General features: G+C 34.9%; 1 protein-coding gene, 1 long non-coding RNA gene and 1 pseudogene across 6 annotated transcripts; 1 reads left to right on the plus strand and 2 right to left on the minus strand.

Moving 5' to 3' along the window:
• Positions 1 to 240: 240 nt before the first annotated feature.
• Positions 241 to 4433, minus strand: LOC145822773 (uncharacterized; annotated as a pseudogene).
• Positions 4434 to 7935: 3502 nt separating this feature from the next.
• LOC145790688 (uncharacterized) lies at positions 7936 to 8909 on the minus strand. The gene is made up of 2 exons (XR_014329613.1): positions 8663 to 8909; positions 7936 to 8248 (listed from the first exon to the last, which is right to left on the minus strand). It is a non-coding gene; the product is annotated as an uncharacterized LOC145790688 (long non-coding RNA).
• Positions 8910 to 9604: 695 nt separating this feature from the next.
• LOC114270290 (proline--tRNA ligase, chloroplastic/mitochondrial-like) lies at positions 9605 to 18966 on the plus strand. 5 transcript variants are annotated; one of them, XR_014346049.1, is made up of 8 exons: positions 9605 to 10477; positions 15647 to 15846; positions 15987 to 16061; positions 16353 to 16505; positions 16702 to 16777; positions 17032 to 17089; positions 17167 to 17334; positions 18585 to 18966. XR_014346049.1 is itself a non-coding variant. In XM_082898150.1 (8 exons), the coding sequence occupies exons 1-3, from the start codon at positions 12162 to 12164 to the stop codon at positions 15994 to 15996; spliced, it is 255 nt and encodes an 84-aa protein (XP_082754276.1). In that variant the 5' UTR covers positions 9605 to 12161; the 3' UTR covers positions 15997 to 16061; positions 16353 to 16505; positions 16702 to 16777; positions 17032 to 17089; positions 17167 to 17334; positions 18585 to 18966. The 5 variants fall into 5 exon arrangements, 4 of the variants coding, with proteins under 4 accessions (XP_082754276.1, XP_082754262.1, XP_082754272.1 ...); XM_082898150.1 differs by having other exon boundaries at positions 9605 to 12206; XM_082898136.1 differs by lacking the exon at positions 15987 to 16061 and adding an exon at positions 11284 to 12206.
• The last annotated feature ends 5805 nt before the right edge of the window (positions 18967 to 24771 follow it).

Below are 24771 nucleotides of genomic sequence, written 5' to 3' on the forward strand. Positions count from 1 at the left end.
TACTGCTTAAAATTGATACATAATCACAAATCAACATCTAGGGGATTTCTAGAGTGTCGATTTGTCTTGATTGTTTGATTGGGGTTGTTATATACTGCTTAAAATTGATACATAATCACAAATCAACATCTAGGAGATTTCTAGATTTTTCACGACTGACCATCTAAGAATAACAATTCAGCACATGCAAAGAACACTATTAGGTTCGTCACACAAGTCTAAACTTGCACAACCGTCACCCCCAGAGAGAGAGAGAGAGAGAGAGAGAGAGAGAGTCCCTAACTAATGATGCTATTGTTCTATTTCCATAGAACATAAACCAAATTTATACCATAAAAAATAAATAGCCAAATCGCAATATACCCTTTTCAATCATTTTGTAAGTTTATCACTTCCTGTAATTAACCATTAGAAACAGAAATTAAGCAGGTAAAGTAAGATGGCCTATGTAACCAAAAGCCTATCTCTCTGATAAAGTAAAAATAAAATACATGTGTGTGCTAAAGATACATTCCATCCATCAAACATCAAAATTTTGGAGGATATATAAAAATGACTTGTCTTCGTCAAAATTTCCAGGGTATATAAATTCAGTTCAACTAAAACAAAAGAGAATCACAACTACTGTAGTTTGGGCCTGACCTATCACTTAACAAAGAGGAGGATGTGGTCGGACCTCAATTGCAAATAACAGAGCACTTTAACATATCATCAAGCCCTGCATTGCTTGTGTGGCATCTTCTGTTATCTTGTTAGCATGAATGGTGCTAATGACATTGGTTATATTACCTTGGAAAAAGTGGCACCAAAACTTGAATCCCTAGAAAATTTCATCAAAAAATAATGTTGGCATAGCAATGGAATGACAGAGACATCAATAGCACATCAAAAAATTCACCCATCAACCTAACTAAAAGATGCTCAAGATGAGGTTTATATTGTTAGCATTAGGTCCAGTAAACAAGTAACACTAGAAGCCTGAGAAGTATCTTAGATTGGAAACTACCTTTAGCAGGACCAATATGAGGATCAAATGAACACAATACCTTCTAGACAGACAAAATACCAGATACCCAGATATAACCTTTTCCATTAGAATCACAATTCATTCAAAGATATGACTAATCTAGTGGTTGGACGGTGATCAAAGCGAGGCCAATACAACCTAAGTTTTCCCAATTTAAACACTAGTAAACCTAACATAACCAACTTTAGTAACAATAATTTTGAATTATGTACTTTCAATAACATAATTTCATCATTTCTAACTCCTAATTTTCCATACACCAAGCTGACATTCACAAAATTATTCTCACAAGTACAAATAACTATGCATTTATACAACTCTTGAGATACTAGCATTAAAAGCTCGAATGTAATTAAAAATAAGGGTAATTACCCCATTTGTCTGTCTAATTTGAGAGAGGTTTTACTTCGGTCCCTATAATTTCAATTTCATCAATTTAAACATCACATTTCCAATTACGTTTCGATGTGGTCCCTCCCTCAATTGTCATTAGCTTTTTGGACTAAAAAGGCCTCATATGACTCACAGAAGCATTTTAGCAATACCCGCCCAAAAAGAAAAATAAATAAATTATAATGGTGGTCCCTAGTTATATATATTTTTTAATTCCACTTTAGTCTCTTTAGTTCCCACGTCTTTTTGGCTCCAAAATGCAAATGGAAACTAATGGAAGGACCATATTGAAACGCAATTGAAAATTAGGGGATTAAATTGATGAAATTGGAACTATGAGGATCAAAGCAAAATCTCGCTAAAACTATATGAACCAACAGTGTAATTTACCTTCAAATAATGCTATCACTTTCACTTTGCCTAGATCACTGGCATATTTTTGTGCAGGGCTACAGAAAGTACAGGAACAGGATTTACTTCTATTTCTTATCCACACCCACCAATAGAGATACGAATCATTTTAATTTGCCTAACGAAATGGCCTTGAATAGAATCGAGTGGAGAAGAAGGATTCATGCAGCCACCCCATTTAATGGGACTTAAGGCTTGTTTTGGTTTGGTTCCTATCCACACCCACCACCTAATCTGGGCAAACAAGCATAAACTGAACTAACACTTTCTTTCCTATTACTACGTAACAAACCAAAGTCCCATTCTTGTACCGTCAAGGCCCAGTTCCCAATGCCGCATAGTACCACAAAAAAATATATACACCTGTAATATACATATACATACATATAGATTAACTGAGAAAAATATAAAACAAAATAAATAACAAGGATTTGGTCAACATTACCGTCCATGTTGCTAGCTTTTCTCGGTGGGTTTGCCATTGATGCTTCCCAAAGATGCGCTCAGTGCAGCGGCTAAACACAAAATAGCATTATATTCACCTGTTAATGCTGAAGTTCACAAATTAGATCCACTCTCCCATGAAGAAGCACAGAGAGTGAGCAAACGAGAGAGAGAGAGAGCACCTTACAATTACAATTTGGTTCATCTGATCCATCTTACAATCAATTAACTTTGCTGTGATTGCCTTAACTACCCACATTTCTACCTCGTCATCATTAATCTGCAAAAGAAACTTACATCTATGTATTGACAAAAGTGTAAAAATTCAAACCTATAGATGCAGGGATAGGAAATAATTTTACCTGGAGAGTGTCCTTGATTAGTGGATAAGAAATTTGGCCAGATTTAGCAGAGGCAAGATCTACCAATTGCATCAAACTTATCTTTACTAAACAGACTTCATGGACAAGACCTACACCATTCAAAGGAACAAATTCAAGAAACAATTAGATATAAGCCAAAATGTTAAGCTCAGCTCAGCTCAGCTCAACTGCCTACCAGAAATTTAAATGTGGCAAGATGAATAATTACCATAGCTTTTCAGCAAAGTGAAATTTGCTGCATAAAAATCTAAGTATGCATCCAGCTGTTGTGTTAGAAAATTTTCAGAAGCTGCTATACCAAAGCATATTTAGCATCTTTCTCCAATTGTGCCACAGCAGGCATATCTAGCATATCACACTACCATGAAACACCACAAAGAATACACTTTGAGAACCAAAAACTAGAGTATGATCTAGGCTAAAGTAGGTTAAAAATGTGCAACACCTGTGCATACACTCTACAAGCCTAGAACCATAGTAAAGCAATGAACAATAAGCACAACGCACATGGACAATCACTTAGCATAACTAAAGCATGCATCACACATCTTTTATCCAAAGAAAATCCAAATGATTCATCACAACGCTGCTTGACTCCGTACTTCAATTGAAGCTAGTCTGATTCCTCCTTTTCACCTCTAGATCCCATATTCAAAATTCAATTCAGAATTCAATTTCCTCTAAACCCATATTCAAAATTCAGTTAAAGACTGAAATACCTGAAACATGTCAGGTGCCTTCACAAATTCAATAATAGTGTAGACAACTTCCTCCTTGGCTTCCCAAATATTATATGTATCTTCGCCAGAAAAAGTTGCTAGATATTTGGTCAGGAATTTGAAAGATCCCATGCTGAGCTAGAATTACAATATATGACGTAAACAGTAACAATAAGAATTCCAAAATAAATTAGGAATTTTTTTATAAAAAATGTAAACAGAAAGAATTAGTCACAATTTTAAGCATAGAAAACTTTTTCTACAACAATAAACAAGCATAATCCAATAGAATTAGTTACACCTTCATCTAAAAATGAATCCATACACTTGGACGGCTATACCTTTTACTGTCTTTCAAGATATTAGTGATGGTGCAATAGAGTTTTCTCTGATCCTGGACCCCAATATTCCATTCCATCAATAAGTTATCCATCTTTTTAAAAGAAGGTATAATATGTTCAGTGACCTTCCCATTGACTGCTAGATCAAGGGCCTTCACGTAAACAAAGAACCGGCTGTACGAATTCTCTGGCTCATAACGTTTGCAAACTACAGCGTGCTCTCTATGGTCTCAAGCAAGCCCCACGAGCTTCGTTTTCGAAATTTAGTTCCACTATCCATGACTTCAGCTTCACCTCCAACTCATATGACTACGCTATATTTGTTCGGACCACTCCTCATGGCACCACTCTTCTTCTTCTTTACGTGGATGATATGATTATCACCAGTGATGATGTAGCTGGTATTCTTAGCCTCAAACAATTTCTCAATTGTCAGTTTGAGATGAAGGACCTTGGTACTCTTAATTATTTCTTAGGGCTTGAAATCTCTCATGATTCCAATGGTTATATTTTGTCACAAGCCAAATAAGCATCCGATCTTCTGGCACATGCTGGTCTTACCGATTGCAAGACTGTCTCTACTCCCGTTGATCCTCAGACTCGTCTCACTTCTCTAGACGGGGATCTTCTCTCTGATACTACTCTTTATCGCCAACTGGTCGGCAGTTTTGTCTATCTCACTGTGACTTGTCATGACATTGCCTATGTTGTCCATCTTGTTAGTCAGTACATGTCGGCTCATCGCACCCCGCATTACACTGCTCTACTTCGCATACTTCGCTACCTTAAAGGCACTATATTCTATAGCGACCCCGATATTCCCTGTTGTTATTGAATCGTAATCTAGACTCGGTTCCGTAGATTTGTTGTTGTTGTCTCATTCTCTTTTCTGTCCCTTACTCTTTATCTTAGAGTTTTGGGTTGTGTTAGACTTGTTGGGAATAAGTTGGTGATGTTTTAAAACTTAGAATCTTTGCCCAGTTTTTGGCCTTTCCGCTCGAGCGGGGGTTTCGGCGCTCGAGCGGGAAAATCACCTTCCCTGTACTTCCTCTGTAGTGTTGGACGCTTGAGCGTGAGGTTTGACGCTCGAGCGGGAGTTTGAGTGTGACGCTCGAGCGGGGAGTTGGACGCTCGACTCGGGACCTGTTCTGCAAAACTTCTGGATGGTGGTATCCGCCGCTCGAGCGGGGGTTTTGGCGCTCGAGCGGGAATCTGTGAGTGACGCTCGAGCGGGGAGTTCGACGCTCGAGCGGGTCGACCTGTATAACACACCGAGATTCCTCCTGTTGAATCACTTTTTGATTTCCTTTCTCTCTCTTACTTTTCTGAAAAGCCATTGGAGAGCACCTCACTCTAAAACCTAACTTCTCTCTTAGGATTGATCTAGCTAGAGTGTTTTCCTCACCTTGGGTCTTTGTAAGAAGTGTGTTGATCGTCGAGGGCTTCGTTGTGATCCAAGAAATTTGGGATTTGGAGCACTTTGATTTCGGGTCATCTTCTCCATTTGAGGTAGGGATTCTCCTTGTTCCTTTTCAATACTCCGTCTATAGATAGACATGTGGTAATTTTTTTATTGCATGAAAATTGAACCATGTTGGATTTGTTTGAAAATCATGAAATAAACCTAGGGTTGGTTGTGTGGAGAATGGTTTTGGCTTCATTGATTGTTGTCTTGGCTAATTAGAATATAAATTAGCATGTTGTAGTTAATAGAAGAAAAGCCCTAAATTATATTTTGGTTGGGTAAATTATAATGGGGGTTTGTTGACCATTGTGTGTAAATCTCTTTTGTCAAAATGAGTGTGGTAAGGGTGTTAATACCTAAAGGATTAACCATGGCTTTGGAGTTGATTTTATGAAAACAAGATTAGTGGAGTTGGTTTTGTGATAAAAAAAAGGAATAGAATCGTTTTTGTGAAAATGAGGGAAGTGTTTTCGAAATAAGTTTGAGAATTGGATTGTTGTATCTTGAGTGTTGAACACACATGTAGAAGTTGTATTGTAACTACCATGCTTGGGTTGTTAATGAGTTTGTGATCTCATGATAATTGAGTCTGTTAATAGATGTACAATATATTTGCATCTAGAGGTTTTGTCCTTGGTCATCGGTGGAGGATGACATGGTTGTGTTGAATTGTCGTGTATGCATTATACCATTGTTAATGGAACATCGTTTGTGATGAATTATTGAGATACATTATATATGTATGCTTGCTTGGGAAGAGGTAGATATGTGTTCATATACTTTAACACATTGCTGGTGTCTTGATAGTTTATGTATATGCATTATACATGTTGGTTATGCCTTGATGTGCTGTGATTGTTGGTGTTGTGCCCCGCGCTGAGAATCAAAGGTATCATACCCTTCCAGTTAGCGCCTGGAGAACTGACCGCGCTTAGAATCAAAGGTATCATACCCTTCCAGCTAGCACCTGGAGAACTGACTGCGCTAATAATCGAAGGTACCATACCCCTCCAGCTAGCGCTTGGTAAACTGGCTTGTTGTTAATGTTGTTGAGTGGGGTGTATTGTTGGCTTACTAGGCACATAGCTAGTAGAGTGAAATGGGATTGTTGTTCTTTCGTTGTAACTGAAAATATCATGAATTTGATTGGTTACAGTTCGGAGGACCGAGTTACTCCATTGGTTGATTGTATACATGTTGGTGGGTTGTAAATTTATATTTTTACAAAGATATGCATGTATAGTTATGATAGTAATGGAAACGAACCAAAATGTCATTTTTGTCTTTTGGAAAGTGTGGAGGAGGACGAATGTTTTTTAGATAAATATGTTTGAAAGGGTACATCTGAGTATGTATAGGAAATGGAAGTGGGTATCGGGCTTAGTGAGATTACTTCCTAAGTATTTGTTAATGCTATGAAAGATTGGGAATGAGGGTTAATGAAAGGAAAAAGGAAAGATAAACCACTTGTAGTGTTGAATGAAACGGTTGTTTTCGAGAAAAGTTCATACATATATATTTTTGTATAAACTGTCACATTACTATTCTAGTATGAGAATGAGTGTTCATGATCATAGCTATCTGTAAGTTGTTATTGTTAAGGATCATGTTGAGTTTCCTACTGGACTATATGTTCATCCCACGTTGTTGAATCTTTTTCAGGTATTAAGCAGGTTGAGCTGCAAGATTTGGATCTACTTGTTTACTGGCCACGGGGCCTCAGTTATGTTGGCGGAATGCCATTGTTGTAAAAGGGTTACACCCTTCTTCTTGTACCTTAAGTGATGTAAGCCCAAGGGCAATTTATTCAGTATGTTCATGTAATATTTACTTTGCATACAAATGAGAGTATCGTTAATCACTTCTATGGATTGAATATATGAGTTTATTTCCGCATGTTATCCTTGTAATTGAATTAAGCTAATGAATTTGGTAATGACTTCGAGTAATAAAAAGTGGGGCGTGACATATTCCATGGACTTCACTATTCTGCCCACTCTTCTCTCGAGCTTCGTGCCTTTTCTGATGTTGATTGGGCTGGGGATCCTACTGATCGATGCTTCACCACAGGTTTCTATTTCTTCTTAGGAGATTCTCTTCTTACTTGGCGCAACAAGAAACGGTCCCTCAATGCTCGCTCTAGTACTGAAGTTGAATACCGTGCTCTTGTTGACACTACTCAGGAACTTTTATGGTTTCACTGGCTCCTTGCTGATATGGGTGTTTCTTCCCCTGGTGCCACCTCTCTCTATTCTGACAATCAGAATGCCATTCAAATTGCTCACAATGATGTCTTCCATGATCGTATCAAACATATTGAGATTAATTGTCATTTCATTCGACAGCATGTTACACGTGGCACTGTTCATCTTCTTCTTATTTCTTCTGATGATCAACCTGCTGATATTTTCACCAAGGCTCATCCTCCTAGTCGTTTCATTGATCTAGTTTCTAAACTCAAGTTGGTTAATGCTTACCCACCTTGAATTTGAGGGGGGTTGTTAATGTATATATTAAATTTAGATTTATACTTATCTCCTTGTATTGTAGGTATATCTTATCTCTATCTCTATCTCCTTGTATCTCTGTCTCTCTCTATCTGTATCTTCTTCTATACTTATCTAGGTTTGTGTTCAGCCTATAAATACAGGCTGTTCTATTGTATTCAATTCAATTCATATAATACAGATACACATTTTCCATATTTCTTTCAACCATTCTAATTAACATAATAAATGATACAGTGGGAGATAATAATAAGGATGATTGTGACATTTAATCACACTGTTATTTAAAGACATACACACACTATTACAATCACAAAACAAGAAAAATGAATCAAGAAGAACCAAGAGGGCTGAAATTCTCCCATATGTTCCAGATTACTCACGACATCACATGAAAAGACGATTGTGGCTTGATCATCAATTCAGCGGGGACGGGGACGGGGACTGCATTGGCAGCAATCGTAGGTGGTACAATGTCGACTATTTTTATTGGCGAGCAACATGCAATTGCCGTACCGCATTGCGTTACATACCGCACCCTTCTTTACAGAGTTATCACTACAAAAAAATTAAGGTTTTAGAAACCAAAATTTAGTGACAAAATTATTTTTTGGGAACCAAATATTTTTATTGCGAAAGGTGTAAATATTATATTTTCAGCAACGAAAATTGGACATTAGTGATGAATTATTATCTTTTTGGGAGAAAAATTTTTGTCTAAAAAAAAAACCATTTTGAGACCAAATTATTTTGTCCCTAAAAGTGTATTTATTAGTGACATTTTCAAAATTTTATCGAGAAAAGCCTTATTTTTGACTTTTCGGGACAAACTTTTAGTGATTATCCTCATGACGATAGAACTTGGTCCTTAAATGCCTTTTGCAACAAAATTTTCACTTTTAGAGACCAAAAAATTTGGTCTTTAAAACTCTTCTATGTTGTAGTGTATACATAATTGTTGAAGCAAGAAACCTTATAATCGTCTTTGATTCCATCAAGAACTCTTCTCCTCCTTCTCCTTCTTCTGTTAAGCATTCGCCAATGGTGGTATTGCATCTTCCAGAGATCGTTGAGTTGCTCTTTTTAGCCGAACCTGCTCTACATATGGAGAAATGGAGCAAAAGCAGGACAAAAGAGAAATTGATGTGGTATGGTTTGATCTTCACTTTATTCTTCATTTCTCCCTTTGGGCTTCTTCTCTTCTCTTGATTTTAGATATCAATTTCATTATCTGTGTTAGGAAAAAAACTAGTATTTGTAGCACGGAAAAAGCCTTAGCACCTTTTTGGATAAGAAATCAATGGATGAGCTTGCATTATTATTATTATTATTATTATTATTATTATTATTATTATTTTATTTTATTTTTTTCTGTTTTGTTTTGATCTGCATGTGTTTGCTTTGAAAAATTCTCTATACACCTTGTTATGTATTTTTATGATATATATTATATATTTTTGTGATACATAATTTTTAAAATTACGACAATTTGTGATTTAGAAATAAAATTATTCATTTTGTGGTAATGTTGTGTATTTTTGTGCTAATGTTATATATTTTTCTATTTAAACATTTTCTAATAAAAAAATATGTAATATTACTCCCTCTACCCCATAAGAATAAAAAAAGGGGCATTTATTGAAAAGTCTTATTTTTGGAACTTCTATACCATTTGGTCACACGTTTTAAATAGTTGATTGAGAAGTCCTTATTAAGTGTAGTGTGTGACCAGTAAGTCCTTTTTTAAATGTGGATGCATATTGGTTGGACAGATATACCCTCAGTAGTTAATTGGGGAAGTTTTTTTTTTTTTTTTTTTTTTTTTTTTTTTGTACGGGGGAGTGTGACATGTATGGTATGATACTTTAATATGGCAGGTACTAATGTTATAATGACCCAAATTTTTATAGCAGGCTTTCTCTGAAACACTACATGAGAGTGATGAGTGGATATTATTTGCTTGCAAGGCAATTGGAATTTTTTAGTGGGAGGAATAAAATAGGACTCACTACATACACTTTAGCTGATGCTTTGGCAATTGCTCAACATCATGATGCAGTTAATGGCACCGAAAAGCAGCATGTGGCTGATGATTACGTGACACGGTTGTCAATAGGCTACAAGGAGTCTGAGGAGTTAATTGCAGCTTCACTCGCTTGTATGGTAGAATCAACATCTTTTTTTTGGCCGAGAAAAGCAAAATTCTGATCATCGGCTGAACAGGGTACATCAAAAAATTGGTAGTCGAAGCGAGCGCCAAGTCTGGTCACCCAACTTTCGCTTTGGTGAGAGAGAGCACTGTTTCCGATCCTGTTAAGGGAAAATTCATCAAGGGTTTCAAGAACTCCAGCGTCAGTTTGGTCCATGGTGATCTACACAATCACGAGAGTTTGGTGAAGGCGATTAAGCAGGTGGATGTCGTGATTTCAACAGTTGGATCTATGTAGTTGGCAGATCAGACCAAAATCATCACTGCCATTAAAGAAGCTGGAAACATCAAGATTAAGATTTGCCTTCTTTGTTGCCTCATTTGTCCTCTCCACATGATTATAAAATAATTATATAAAAAAAATGGTTGTAGACCCTAGTCCACATGATTTGCCTTCCTTTTTCTATTTTACAACTATCATGTAAAACCTTTGATCCACCAAAATTGATTAAGTTTTAGACCCTAGTTCTTGAGGCCAAAATGAAGAGCTTGGCGAGAGCAACATTTTAACCAGTGGAGATCGAAATTCAGCAAAATAAAAAATTTGGATTTTTGCTTGTTTCCTCTTCTAACTCGAGGTAGGGATTTTTCATACACTTCTTTATGCACTTTTACTTTATTATATGGAGTTTAGAGTTGTATATAATTTAAATAGAATTTTTAAAAAATTTGTGATTTATTTGCTTAAAAGAGAAATTTTGAGAAAAATAAAAAGTTGATGCCCAAATTGCGAAAGTGTAAACTTGGAATATGTTTGTAAGGTTATGAAAGAGTTATGTTTTAAATTTGAACAAAAAAAGACTTCGATTCAACTGGTTTTGAAATGTTTACCGGTTTGTGGCCAAAAGAGCATTTTCAAAGAAAACAAAGAAATTGCGTTTAACTTTTGGGGCTTTCGATCAAAATAAGATGTCATAGTTGAATAATGTTTGGAGAATGAGTTTGGAAAGAAAATGATGTTTTCTTGGGCATTAACGGTATTATTTTGCTTAATGTATCCGTTGGAATAAAACCGACACGGTTAGAAATGGACCTTGAGAGGTTACTGGGCATAATTGTGACATGAAAACTAGTGTAGTTGTTCATATTTGATGAGATGTGGAATAGATTGTATTTATCAGAATTTTTAGAATTTAATTGTTTAAATATCTGTTTAGAAATATCTGTTTTGGCTATCAGTGGAGGATAGCCATGATGGTTGTAGAAATGCATGAGACTTAAGTAAATTGAGCCACATTCCTCATTTGTTGCATTGGACATTGCATTACATTCATTTCATTGGAAATGTATCTGCTTTTGAGAAATGTTTAGAAATGTATCTGTTTGCAAAAAGATGAAACTCCCCTTGCGGTTAACGCACCTTCTGCATCTTTGTTTGGGCTAGCCGCGTCGTTGGACGCCCTCACAATACGGAAATTACACCTTTTGAAACGTGAACCTTTGAGTTGACCTCAGGCCACAACTTCTGCAAGCAACGCTCGATGCGTACGAAGAATGTCCCGCCCCGTATCCTTTTCATGCTTGGAGAGCCCCGCAAATTGTTTCGATTATGCTATGTAATAGTACGTTCCTTTACTTGCGTAGATCGCATGTTTAATCCCATTACCTGCGTAGACCGCATGTTTTGATTGCGTAGATCGCATGTTTAATCCCATTACCTGCGTAGACCGCATGTTTTGATTGCGTAGATCGCATGTTTAATCCCATTACCTGCGTAGACCGCATGTTTTGATTGCGTAGATCGCATGTTTAATCCCATTACCTGCGTAGACCGCATGTTTTGATTGCGTAGATCGCATGTTTAATCCCATTACCTGCGTAGACCGCATGTTTTGATTGCGTAGATCGCATGTTTAATTCCATTACCTGCGTAGACCGCATGTTTTGATTGCGTAGATCGCATGTTTAATTCCATTACCTGCGTAGACCGCATGTTTTGATTGCGTAGATCGCATGTTTAATTCCGTTGCTTGCGCAGACCGCATGTTTAACTCCGTCACCAGCATCGACCGCATGTTTTAATTACGTAGACCGCTTGTTTAGTTTCATCGCCTGCGTAGACCGCGTGCTTATGATCAATTTCGTCGCCTGCGTAGACCGCTTGCTCCGCTTGCCTAGTTGTATTTCAATACGCATTGTCATGCTCTCTATTTACTTCGCGCTGTCACGCATTTCGAGTACACCACTATTCTTGCATTGTCATGCATGTCGCTAACCATATTGTACCTGTTAAGTTTGTTTTCTTTGCAGGCATGATATTGTATGTACGGTTCATTTGAAGCTGGTGCAACCAGACGAGCCGCACAGGTATTTTATCTCCGAGCGAGACGTATTGAGAATTCCATAATTCTCTTACATCGTTTCTACATTGTAGTGTAGTTTGGTATGCTAGCTTAAAACTGTCGCATGTTTGCTTCATTACAGCTTTCTTTGCATGATCATAAGTTATGCTCGGCTCCGTGCATTGTCTTGCATTTTGCCCCTGCCTCCGGGCGCATATCTTATTTGTATTGCATGTTTGTCTAAGTCTTCGGCCTTGTCAAAAATGGGTCGTCTCTGGGCTTTGACATTCACTCCCGTCATTGTTATGACTTTCGAGTTCTGTAAAAGAGGGGCAACTGTAGACACCCCATTTTTGACCGTCCTCAAGACTTGGACGTCACCGTTTGAACACTCGGTGATTATCCATGTTTGTGTTCGTTTGGAGTTCCCGGAGGTCTCGGCTCGCGCGCCTTGCCTCAGGATCCCCGAACTCGACTGTTTAGTGTCTGGTTTTGCACCAAACACTTTTGTTTTGCCTTAGAGGGGCAGGGAATGCCTTGTGAGACATCCCCATACACCACCGGCAGTGGCTGGAGGCCACCGGCTGGTCTTTTTCTTCCATCGGCAATTTTGTTTGCCGGTCGGCACACTTTATTGCCGGTCGGCATAATATCTTGCCGGTCGGCACTGTTTTTTGCCGGAATAGCTTTTTTGGGCAGCCGACCACTGTTCCTCCACTTTTTGGAGATATTTTGTGCCAGCTGTGATAGCTGGCACCAACTCCTTTCCCCTCCATACACGTGTATGGAGGGATTTCCCTCTAGCCAAGCTTGTTGAATAAGCTTTGCAAGAGGGATCCTTATAAGAGGGAGGCTTTCCTCTTGGTTCTAGGTTAGACTCTTAGAAGCAAAAACCAGCCCTTAACAATATAGATACACTCTATCTCTATATCTCCCTCTTCCCCCTCCTTTGTGTGTGTTTCTTGGCCCAAAAGGTGTGTTTTACCTTACTTTTGCACCATTACACACACTATCACACCTTAGTCCGAGATTGAGGGACTTGGGGAGTTGTTTCTTGAGTTTTGGACTGGTTTTGATCCAAAGAAGGAGGCTAGACCACTTGCTCTTCAAGGGTTCTTCAAGGGTGAGCATTTTCCTCTTTATTCCCCAAACTTGCATCGGCTTTCTACCTATTTTGTTTACTGTTTTAGCTCTTGTGTATAACACAAAAAAGGTTCATATTTTCCTGCTCTAACACTTTCATTGAGGTCTCTTTGTGGTTAGATTGCAAACTCACCTTCATAGGCCTTGTTTGGCCTATTTTGGTGCCCTTTTGATAAGGTTTTGTTCACTTCAGCATTTTGATCTTTTGATCACCAAAAATCAGTGTATTTTAGTGTCAAAAAAGTTGGTTTGAAGTCTTGCATAGGGGAGGGACACCCCTCTCCCTTTATGGTTTTGTTTACTTGCTTTTTGGGCTCAAAAGGATAGCATGCGTGCTTGTTGTTTCTTGGCTTCATTTCAGTACTTTTTTAGGCATCTTAGGTCTTACATAATCTCTATTTTTGGTCGGATTTGGGCCCTCTCGCATGCTTGTGATATTTGCTTTGTATCGCTCCATTTTGCTTAAAAGCACACCCTATGATTAGGCCATGATTTTTGTGTGTGTTGGCTTGGTTCCATGGAGCATTTAGCATTGTTTTTCCATGTTTAAAATCTGTTGGTTGTCAACTTGGTCATGTTTAGCATGTTTGTTAGAGTTGCTTTGTATTTTGGCTTGGATGCCTTGAGCATTTTGACCTCTAGCATGCATGGTTGTGTTTACCCTCTTGATTTGGCATCATCTATGGGTCATATTTTAGTCCAAGAATCATGCTTGTATGTGTGCATGCATGGCCTCTTTCATGCCTTGAAGATGTGTCCCCTTTATGCCTAAGAATGAGCCTTAGTGTGTTTGCTTCATGGGGGATATCTTAGTTGCCATACTAGGAGCTTTTTGGGTCCTATTTTTGCATGCATAGATCCTGTTTTTGCTTGTTTTGATCACGCCATGAGTGGTCATGATAATGGGGGTGAGTTGTCTCCTTTTGTGTCTTAACTTTGGGACCATGAATTTGCTTGTTAACATGAGTTGATTGCCTACCATTTTAAGCACCTTTGGTCACTGTTTTGAGGAGGAAAAGGGTCTGTCCATTTGCCATTTTTTTAGCCCTCTTGCATGCTTGCTCCATGTTTGTTGCATAGTTGTTCCATTAAACTTTGTGTAGCACATCGATCCCATAGTCAATTTGATAGAAAGATATGTTGGCCACTTAGTTAGGCAGATTTTTATAGTAGATGGAGCTTTGTGATTTAAAGTTGATAGATGTAGAGAGCGAGTGTATTACTTTACATCAAACTCCTTTCAAAGTGTATGGGAAGGATGTCATTAGTGGTGTTGGGGAGTTGATTCCAACTAATATTTAAGCATGAATATTGAGGATGAAAGAGTTATCCATATCTGAATGTCTCCTCATGTTGTTAGATGTTTATGGGTTTCACTTGTATTGGCAATGCTCTTTTTCTCTGAAAATGTGCATATGATAGATTAGGGACTTTCGAATTCTTAAGGAGAAGTGACTCCAAAATATTTTGGCTCATCTTTGGTGTTTGTGAATTGGGTTTTGCTATATCTTTTCTAGTTCTAACTTTGAAAATTCTGATTGTTGGTTTGGGTGTGTAATTGAATATATTGATTGGATGAAACCATTTATTTGCATCACTTTTATTAATTTGTTTTGCAAGTTTTGATTCATATTTCCCAGTAATTGAATCACTTTGGTTAGAAGAAACCATTTCTTTGCATCACTTTTCCATGCTTTTGAGGTTCTGGAAGGATTTGACACTGTAACATATTATTATTACCTCCTTGTTGTTTTTAAAGTTGCATATCTTTCAGTTATATCAAGTATACTATAATAATTACATTTTTTGGTCCAAGTAGAATGCAGGTTGTTTTTTACTTTGTTCTGCTGCTGGGACATTTGCTGCTATTTTGGGAATAGTCGGAGCTGATTTTTTTGTTGAATTGGGTTCTTTCCAGGGATTTTTGTATTTTTTTGCTGCTCTATTCTGGAACTTATATTCCACACAGGAGAGAGAGAGAGAGAGAGAGAGAGAGAGAGAGAGAGTCAATTTGTGTTTTAAGACAATTCTAATTGCCTTCACTATTAGATTGTTGTTGGATGATTGAGACCCCTGTTGCTTTTTGTGCGTCAATTTGTGTTTTAAGCTTTGAGCAATGGAAGTAGTTCTTGCTCCATCATTACAAATTTTTGTGCGTTTTTTCTTTTGCCCAATGAGTTGGTCTGCCTTAATATCTAATAAGAAGCCCTTTTGCACGTTTGAGATTTCAAAAAGCAAACCTAATACTAACAACAAAATAAGTAAAAACAAAGTAAAGTATTATATGATGTTGTCTTATAATATCTTATATTCCTTTTTTAGGGAGTCCCTCTCAGGATTGAAATTGGTCCCCGCGATGTTTTACGTGAGAGCGTGGTCATAACTAGGAGAGATGTTCCTGGAAAACAAGGAAAAGTTTTTGGGATATCCATCGAAGCTTCAATTCTGGTAGCTTATGTGGAAGATAAGTTGGATGAGATCCATTCTTCGCTTCTGGGGAAGGCAATTTCATTTCGGGATAGGTGCATTCTTCATCCCTATGATGTTTTACATTGTAAATTTATTATTTATGTGTTGTACAACAATATAAAGGCATGAGATTTGTTCGTTATGGCGGTTCAATATATAAATAGCAAAATGATCATTAGCTTTCTGCATGTAGAGGACTATAAGTTGGATGAGAGTTGAAAGATGCAATTAGTCAGGAGAAATGGGCAAGGGGTCCGTGGTCTGCAAGGTAATTGTTTGTTTATTTGCCTCTTATTTTCTTGACCATGTATATATGTGGTTTATAGGGTTGGTGTGCTTAGTGTTTAATCTTTTACACAGACAACATGTAAAAATCTGTCACATCCTTATGAACATGAAATACCAATATGGTGACAGAGCAGAATGACAAAAATGAATTTAATGTAGTGGACCCCACATTAGCACAAAGCTTAGCTTGGTTTGGTTTTTAGGGTTAATGTTTATGTTTATCATAATGCAATTGTTTACTTCTAAGATCACTACACATTTGGTGGCACAGTGACAAAGATGAGTTGAGGGTGAAAGAAGAAACAGGGGCAACAATCCGGTGTTTCCCTTTTGAACAGCCCGAAGGCAGAAGCAAGACATGCTTGATGACGGGCAATCCAACAGAGGAAGTTGCAATTTTTGCCAAGTCATACTGAATCTCCAGGCATGCTCTTATATCCATTTTCTGGCAACTATGTTCTCTAATCAATTGTTAGTGTTCTTCCTCATAACATGTAGTATTAATTGCACTGGGCTGTGTATTTTATGAATTGTTTTGAAGTTTCAAAGCTAATAGTTCATTATAAGTCATGATTTCTATAAAAATGTACATTTATGAAGACAATTGGATATGTTTGCAGAATGCTACTCAGAAAAGCCAGAAGGTATTTGTGCATGTGCTTTCAGAAATTGCCGCTCATGAAATTGAGGAAATTGGTATGCCACTTGGGATAGAAACCTGAAATAGATGCTCTCTCTCTCTCTCTCTCTCTCTCTCTCTCTCTCTCTCCTGCATCTTCTTTTTCTTTTTTCTCAACGTCTTCTCTCGTTCTTTGTTGATTTTAAAGAAGATGCCAAGTTGCCAACTTACTTAGTGCCTCTAAAAAATTCACATATATGATATATGTGCATATTATCTTGTTTTTGTATCAGCTTCATCTTTAATTTCTACTATCTTCTTTATTCAATAGGGTTGAGCACTTGCTGAGGGATGTGAAGGATACAACCATTAGCACCCTTGCAACAGAGGTATTCTATCTTTACTGTTCTGGTTTCCTTTTCAATTGGACTATTTTTAAATTTTTTCCTTTTAACTTTTCCTCCAGGATGCTGAGGGTTTAATTGTGCTCAACATAGGCAGCTATATGGGTGGAGTTGATCTTTGGCAAAATGATTATGAGCATGATGATGATTTCAATCTTCAGTCCATGCATCATGACAAAACACTTGAGGTGGTGTGCATTTCTGGAGCATGGCACCTTGGCAAACTTCAGGTACAAAATCTTGGTTTTTGCTAATCCTCCAAATCATTGTAATAAGTGATTGAAATGGGTTCACCCAGCTGCCAAAATGTATGCTTCATAGTAATTTTATTTGTATATGCTACCACAATGAGTTGTGTGTGTATACCTATGTTTTGGTTTCATGGGTACTGTCCTTTTCTTTTCTTCTCTTTCTTCCTTTCCGAAAATCGCCCTATAGGTGTGTGGGAGAGAAGAAATAAAATTTACTTTTTGGAAGCTAAAATCTTGTTAAAACAAGTGTTTAATTTTTAAAAGATTGTGAGATGTTATCTTCAATGCTAATTTAAAAAGTATATGTGCATGTCAAAAGTTCATGTTCACCTTTATAATGCCAAGCCTTTCTTACTACTATACTATATGAGCCTAAGCCTTGCATAGGAAAACCTTATCTGCGCAAATCTGTCACAACTACTAGAATTTTGGCTCTAGTATCCCCTAATTGGTTTGTACTACTTCATTTATATTATGTTAATCTGAAATCTGAAATCTGAATTTGATTGCTTTTTAAATACACATAAAGGACTCTTTTTATTTGTCTTCTTCTTCCTTTTGACTAGCCTGTTTGGAAATGCACCTTACTCTCTGTCTCTATCATCAAATCACTGTATTAGAACATAATATTTTGGGTTAATTTCATAGATATCTCTTCGGCTATCATTTAATATCTCTTAAATCTGTCTCTCAATTAAAAAAATCGTTAGACTTGGACATTGCAGCACTTTTGTTACTGCGTTTTGAGGGAGATGGTGAATTGTTTGGTGGATAGACAATAGTACTGTGCATGGCAATAGTATCAGGAAAGGAAGCATTATTAGAAATGGCTGATATATATATATATATATATATGCAGATTTGAGTCTTGAATTTGACGTACTTGAAATTAAGTGGGTGCAAAATTGGAATGAGATATGTTGTTGCAAACTTGCTAGCTTAATGTCCTATTGGGTGATGGATGTATGTTTTATATTGAACTTTATGATTACTGATATCAATATGGATTGATGATTGTTTTCTTTATGAAATTTTCTTTTGTTGAGAATTAGTTTTTGTAGCTTATATTTCCATTTCACTGTTATAATTACCTGTTGAGAATTAGTCTTTTGTTGAGAATTAACTATGTGTGGATAATTGTTTTCTATTGTTTATGATTATTGATATCAACTTCTCTCTCTCTCTCTCTCCCTCCCTCCCCCCCCCCTAATTGTATACATGTTTTTAAGTTCAAGGAACAACAGAGATAAATGGAAAAAGTGCAACGGAGACAAAGATGAAGAGGCTAGATTACAAGTCAACAAAACTCAGATTCCCAATGTAATTACAGAGACGCATGACACTGCATAAAGGGGCATCCTATTTTGGTGAACTAGGTTGATATGGTAGGAAAAGGATTTGTATGTGAATGTGGTTATTGTGAATGAGAATATGAATATCAAGTTGGCTAAAATGCCCAGATTCCTATTTTGGCTCAAATAGAGGGACATCCTATTTTGGTGACTCCTTAATGTTGTTCAAATGATTTGTGTGAATATTTTTTTTTTTGCACAATGATTGTGGACTATCATTTGATAAGATTTTACTATGTGAATGGGAGTTATTATTTCATATTGGTGCTATTTTTTAATTTTATTATAGGTATTTTTTTAGTTCAATAACATAAAATCAGCACAATTTTTTTTTTTTTAAAAAAAGGGCTATCACGGCGTTTCTAAAAACGTCGCTAAACGGTTGGATTTTTCTTTGGGGAAAAGAGATAAGACGGCATTTTAAAAATGTCGCTAAATATAACTTTTAGCGGTGTTTTAGTAATAGTTAGCGACATTTTTAAAGCGTCACAAAGATATGGCGACGGCCGCATCTTCGGCGTTTGGTGCTAATCGTAACAAAAGGTTTTGATGGCGTTTTTGTGACCTTTAGCGGCGTTTGGTGTTAAAACCCTCATTTCCAGCAGTGCTTGTCCACTGGGTCATGGATTAACCATTGTCGAGGGGCTTCTAAATCGCTCTAATTCATTAGACGAGGTTGTGTTATCATGTCAAATGGTTTTGGTTGAAAGATTTCAACGATTTTATTATCGTTTGATCTTGTTTTTGTTTCAGGAAATTTGGTTAATTTGTGAATTGTTTTCCAACGAATAGCCAAATCATGAAAATTTAATTTCATTCTTAATCCTTGTATTTTAATTCTTATTCTAACTGTGCCTTCAAGATTACAATCATTACTAAGCAAACCTTAACAGATTTCCTCTCCATCAAGACCATAAGAGTTAAGTCAGTCAACCCAAAAATAAACGAATCTTCGCAAAAACTACGCATAAAGTGGGATATATATATATATATATATATAATAGTCACCCAAAAGTCTGGATTTCACACCTGAGTGGTTATGGTCCATGTATGTTTGCCGGCCTGGAGAGGAAATTGGATAAAAGTCATGTTTGACTGGGAAAAATTGATATGAGAGGTTTCAGGGGCCTATGAATCCATCAAAGGGTGAGATCAGCATTCACATGCATAGATGCTGCGATTGTGAATTATGTCTCATGGGATTGAAGGTAAAAAGACTACTCTACTTTGTTTGGCATGGGCTAAAAATAACTATTTTTAAGCGAAATACATTAAAAAACAAAAATATATTTGTCTTGAGCTAAAAAAAATACCCTTTTCCACTAACAAAGAGATAAATTTCTTAACTATTACCAAATGCACTAGGGGTGAGCATGGTCCAGATTGGACCGGATTGGGGTCAAACTACGACTAATCCATTATCTATGGTTCCTGAAAAATTTGAACCGATCCAATCTGTTTAAATCATGAAACCAATCCAAACCAATCCATTTAAACACGGATTGGATCGGTTTAGGACTACGGATTCACATAATTAAATAAAATATATATATATATATAACACTTTAATTTCATAAAAAACATAAACATAACACTATATTAGTTCCATAATAGCAACATATTTTTTTATAATAGCGACATACTGTTCTAGAATTTAAACAACCATAAGAAAACTGGTTTTACCATAAGAATTTAGACCATTATAAATTAAAACTAAAAACTAACAAATAAAAGTAATAAAAGAAGATATTATACGGGTTTAGGTTTGAGTTTAGGTTTTATATAGAATAAGAGAAGATACTATGGGGGAGGATGTATAATAAAAATATAGACTATTTATATACGGTCCGGATCGGTTCCAATCTGGAACCAATCTGTAGACTACGGATTTTTAATTCTTCAATTCGGAACCGAATCACGGATTCAAAAAACCAATCTAAACCTATCGGATTAGACTGGACTGGATCGGATTACAGATTTCACGAATTCCTTACTCAGCCTTAAAATGCATCATCAGCTTTTTAAGATTCTAAAAAAAAAAAAAAACTAAGCATTAATTCATTTTTTATGGGGCCAATTAAATGATACCTGCTGGTGCCCGTTGCTTCTTCTTCCTCTTCTTTTCCTTTTTTTTTCCCTCCATAGCCCATCACAAATCTTAATGGATTGTCTTCTCCATCAAGACTTAGAGCCATAAAAGTTAGGTCAGTCAACCCAAAAATAAACAATCTTCGCAGAAATAATGTGGGATATATATATATATATAATAGTCACCCAAAAGTCTGGATTTCACACCTGAGTGGCTGTGTTCCATGTATGTTTGCCGGGCTAAAGAGGAAATTGGATAAAAGTCATGTTTGACTGGGAAAAATTGGCATGAGAAGTTTCAGGGGACTATGAAACCATCAAAGGGTGATATCAGCATTCACATGCATAGATGCTGCGATTGTGAATTATATCTCATGGAATTGAAGGTAAAAAGACTACTTTACCTTCTTTGGCACTAGCGGTAACCCGTGCGATGCACGTAAAAATAGACTATGTATATTTTGTGTGATAAATAAATTATCTTAATCTTAAATTATATCTTAATAGCGACAAGTCATAATATTAAGCCATCTAGGTAGATGTTAAAAATAATTAACCCACAAAATTTTACAATAAAATTTGATATGCATAAGAAATTATTAATTATAAAAATCATTGAGAATAATAGTATCACAATCACTTGATAACATAAATAACTTGTATCAAACTAAACAAAACATTAAAAGAGAGAAATTCTATAAGCTCAGAAAAGTTATCATAAATTTACTTGGACTTTTAAATCAGTGGTGTATATTATTATTGTGGGATCAAATTATAAATAAATATCAACTTTTAATTATAATTTATAAGTAGTTTTTAAAAAATTTTAATCTAAGTTTGTTGCATTGCTTATAAAAAGAACTTCTCAAACAAATCATTAATTGATTATATTAGCAACTCTCTATCTTTGATTTCATCTATCAATGACACACTCATATCATATCAAAGTATAATCATTCTCCATAGTTTAAATAATATTTGCATAGTTCCTACGTCATTTTAAAAAAATTAATCAAGATAAGAATGTCATAGTATTATAAAAATTATATAAGAGAATATTTTTAATCCATTTTATTTATAAAAAAATGATAAAAAAATTATTTGAATTGTACTTGAAAAAATATAAAAAATGATAGCTTTAATCATTATATACCCAAAATATATATATATATATATATATATCGGTTACTCAACGAAAAAATGGTCGAATACAAATAGAGTTATGAGCATTGAATCAAATCATATGGGCTCTAAATTGATAGTATAATCTAGCAAATCAACTAATAATAACCTAGAGATATTGACAAATATATAGTACTTCCCCATCATCTTTGTATTATATTCATTAATTTCATATATTATATGAAAGTTTTATTCGTCTCGATCTTTCAATAAAATAAGGATCAAGAAAACAAATTTGATAAGAAATTGATTCTAAGCTCAATTATTGAAAAAACAAAAAATTTCAAAGAGAGAATTTAGATATAGGATTGAAGAAATACTATAACGAATGACAACCTTATAAAATTTTTTTTTTAAAAAAAAACATAACAATAATCTAATGCAAATTATTTTTAATAACTAATAGAAAGAATCTCAAATTATTACCTTTTTATAAATATAGTGAAGAAAATTAATTTTGTGAGATTTTTGTGATACCTTCTCCCATGTAGCCTTTATTATTTCATTATTAATACTATTCTCATTCAGAGCGATAATTTTTTTTTTTAATAATCTTTATCATTTGGTAGATAATAACGAATAATAAAAATTATCAAGAGAAGGTTAAGAATTTAATAGGAGATAAGAAGTTATAGATAAGGGCATTTCATAAGATAAAAAAATTAAAATAAAAAAAGATAATATGTGATAGGAGAAAAAAAATGAGTAAATCAAAATAAAGATTTAGATATATATGTTTTTGATAGATATATAGATTAACAAATCATATCTTTATCTAAATTTTATTATTTTAATTTTTTGAAAATCAATTATTTTATCTTTATCTGTAGGCCACAAAATTAATCTTTATAAATATTTATCAATTTTTATATGTTTATTTATATAATACTTGCATAGTTTCTACGTCATTTTAAAAAAATTAATCAAGATAAGAATGTCATAGTATTATAAAAATTATATAAGAGAATAGTTTTAATCCATTTTATTTATAAAAAAATGATAAAAAATTATTTGAATTGTACTTGAAAAAATATAACAAATGTTAGCTTTAATCATTACATACCCAAAAAAAAAAAATTATATCGGTTACTCAACGATAGTCGAATACAAATAGAGTCATGAACATTGAATCAAATCATATGGGCTCTAAATTGATAGTATAATCTAGCAAATCAACCAATAATAACGTAGAGATATTGACAAATATGAAGTACTTTCCCACCATCTTTGTATTATATTCATTAATTTCATATATTATATGAAAGTTTTATTCGTCTCGATCCTTCAATAAAATAAGGATCAACAAAACAAATTTGATAAGAAATTGATTCTAAACTCAATTATTGAAAAAACAAAAATTTCAAAGAGAGAATTTAGAGATGGGATTGAAGAAATACTATAACGAATGACAACCTTATAAAAAAATTAAAAAAAAAACATAACAATGATCTAATGCAAATTATTTTTAATAACTAATAGAAAGAATCTCAAATTATTACCTTTTTATAAATATAGTGAAGAAAATTAATTTTGTGAGATTTTTGTGCTACCTTCTACCATGTAGCCTTTATTATTTCATTATTAATACTATTCTCATTCAGAGCGATAATTTTTTTTTTTTTTTAATAATCTTTATCATTTGGTAGATAATAACGAATAATAAAAATTATCAAGAGAATGTTAAGAATTTAATAGGAGAAAAGAAGTTATAGATAAGGGCATTTCATTAGATGAAAAATTTAAAATAAAAAAAGATAATATGTGATAGGAGAAAAAAAATGAGTAAATCAAAATAAAGATTTAGATATATATGTTTTTGATAGATATATAGATTAAAAAATCATATCTTTATCTAAATTTTATTATTTTAATTTTTTGAAAATCAATTATTTAATCTTTATCTTTATATGTAGGCCACAGAATTAATCCTTATAAATTATTTATCAAGGATGACTTTCAAGCAATAAGTAGGCACATAGAAAGCGATGCTGTCACGCCCCACTTTTTATTACTCGAAGTATTACCAATTTCATTTACTTAATTCCATTTCAGAGATAACATGCAGAAATAAACTCGTATATTCAACTCGCAGAAGTGAATGACATTGCTCTTATTCGTATGCAAGTAAATACAACATGAGTTTAATAAATAAATTGCCCTTATCATTTAACGAATCAAGAAGAAGGGTGCAACCCTTTTACACATATGGCATTCCGCCAATACTAGAAAGGCCCCGTGGCCAACAAATAAGAAGATCCAAATCTTGCAGCACATTCAGCTCAACACCTGAAAAAAGATTCAACAACGTGGGATGAACATATAGTCCAGTAGGGATCTCAACATAGCCCTCAACAATAACAACTTACAGATAGCTATGCTCATGAATGCTCAATCTCATACTAGGATAGTAATGTGATAGTTTATACAAATATACATAAGTATGAACTTTTCTTGAAAACAATCATTTCAATCAACGCCATAGGCGATTCAATTTTATTTTCTTCTTTTATTAGCCCACATTCCCAATCTTTCATAACATTAACAATTCCTTAGGAAATAAATTCACTAAGCCCACTACTCTCTTCCATTTTCCTAACATACAGAAATACGCCCTTTTCAAAACATATCTCTTTAAAATATCCGTTCTCCTACATACTTTCCAAAAGACAAAAAATGACATTTTGGCTTCTTCCCGATGCAATCAAATCTATATGTGCACTATTATAAAAAGGGAGATAACAACTCACCAACATGCATAATCCATGATATTCTCAGACATACAGAAACATCAACA

Source organism: Camellia sinensis, chromosome 1 (genome assembly GCF_055761805.1).
Source record: "Camellia sinensis isolate YWXY chromosome 1, ASM5576180v1, whole genome shotgun sequence".
NCBI lineage: Eukaryota > Viridiplantae > Streptophyta > Magnoliopsida > Ericales > Theaceae > Camellia > Camellia sinensis.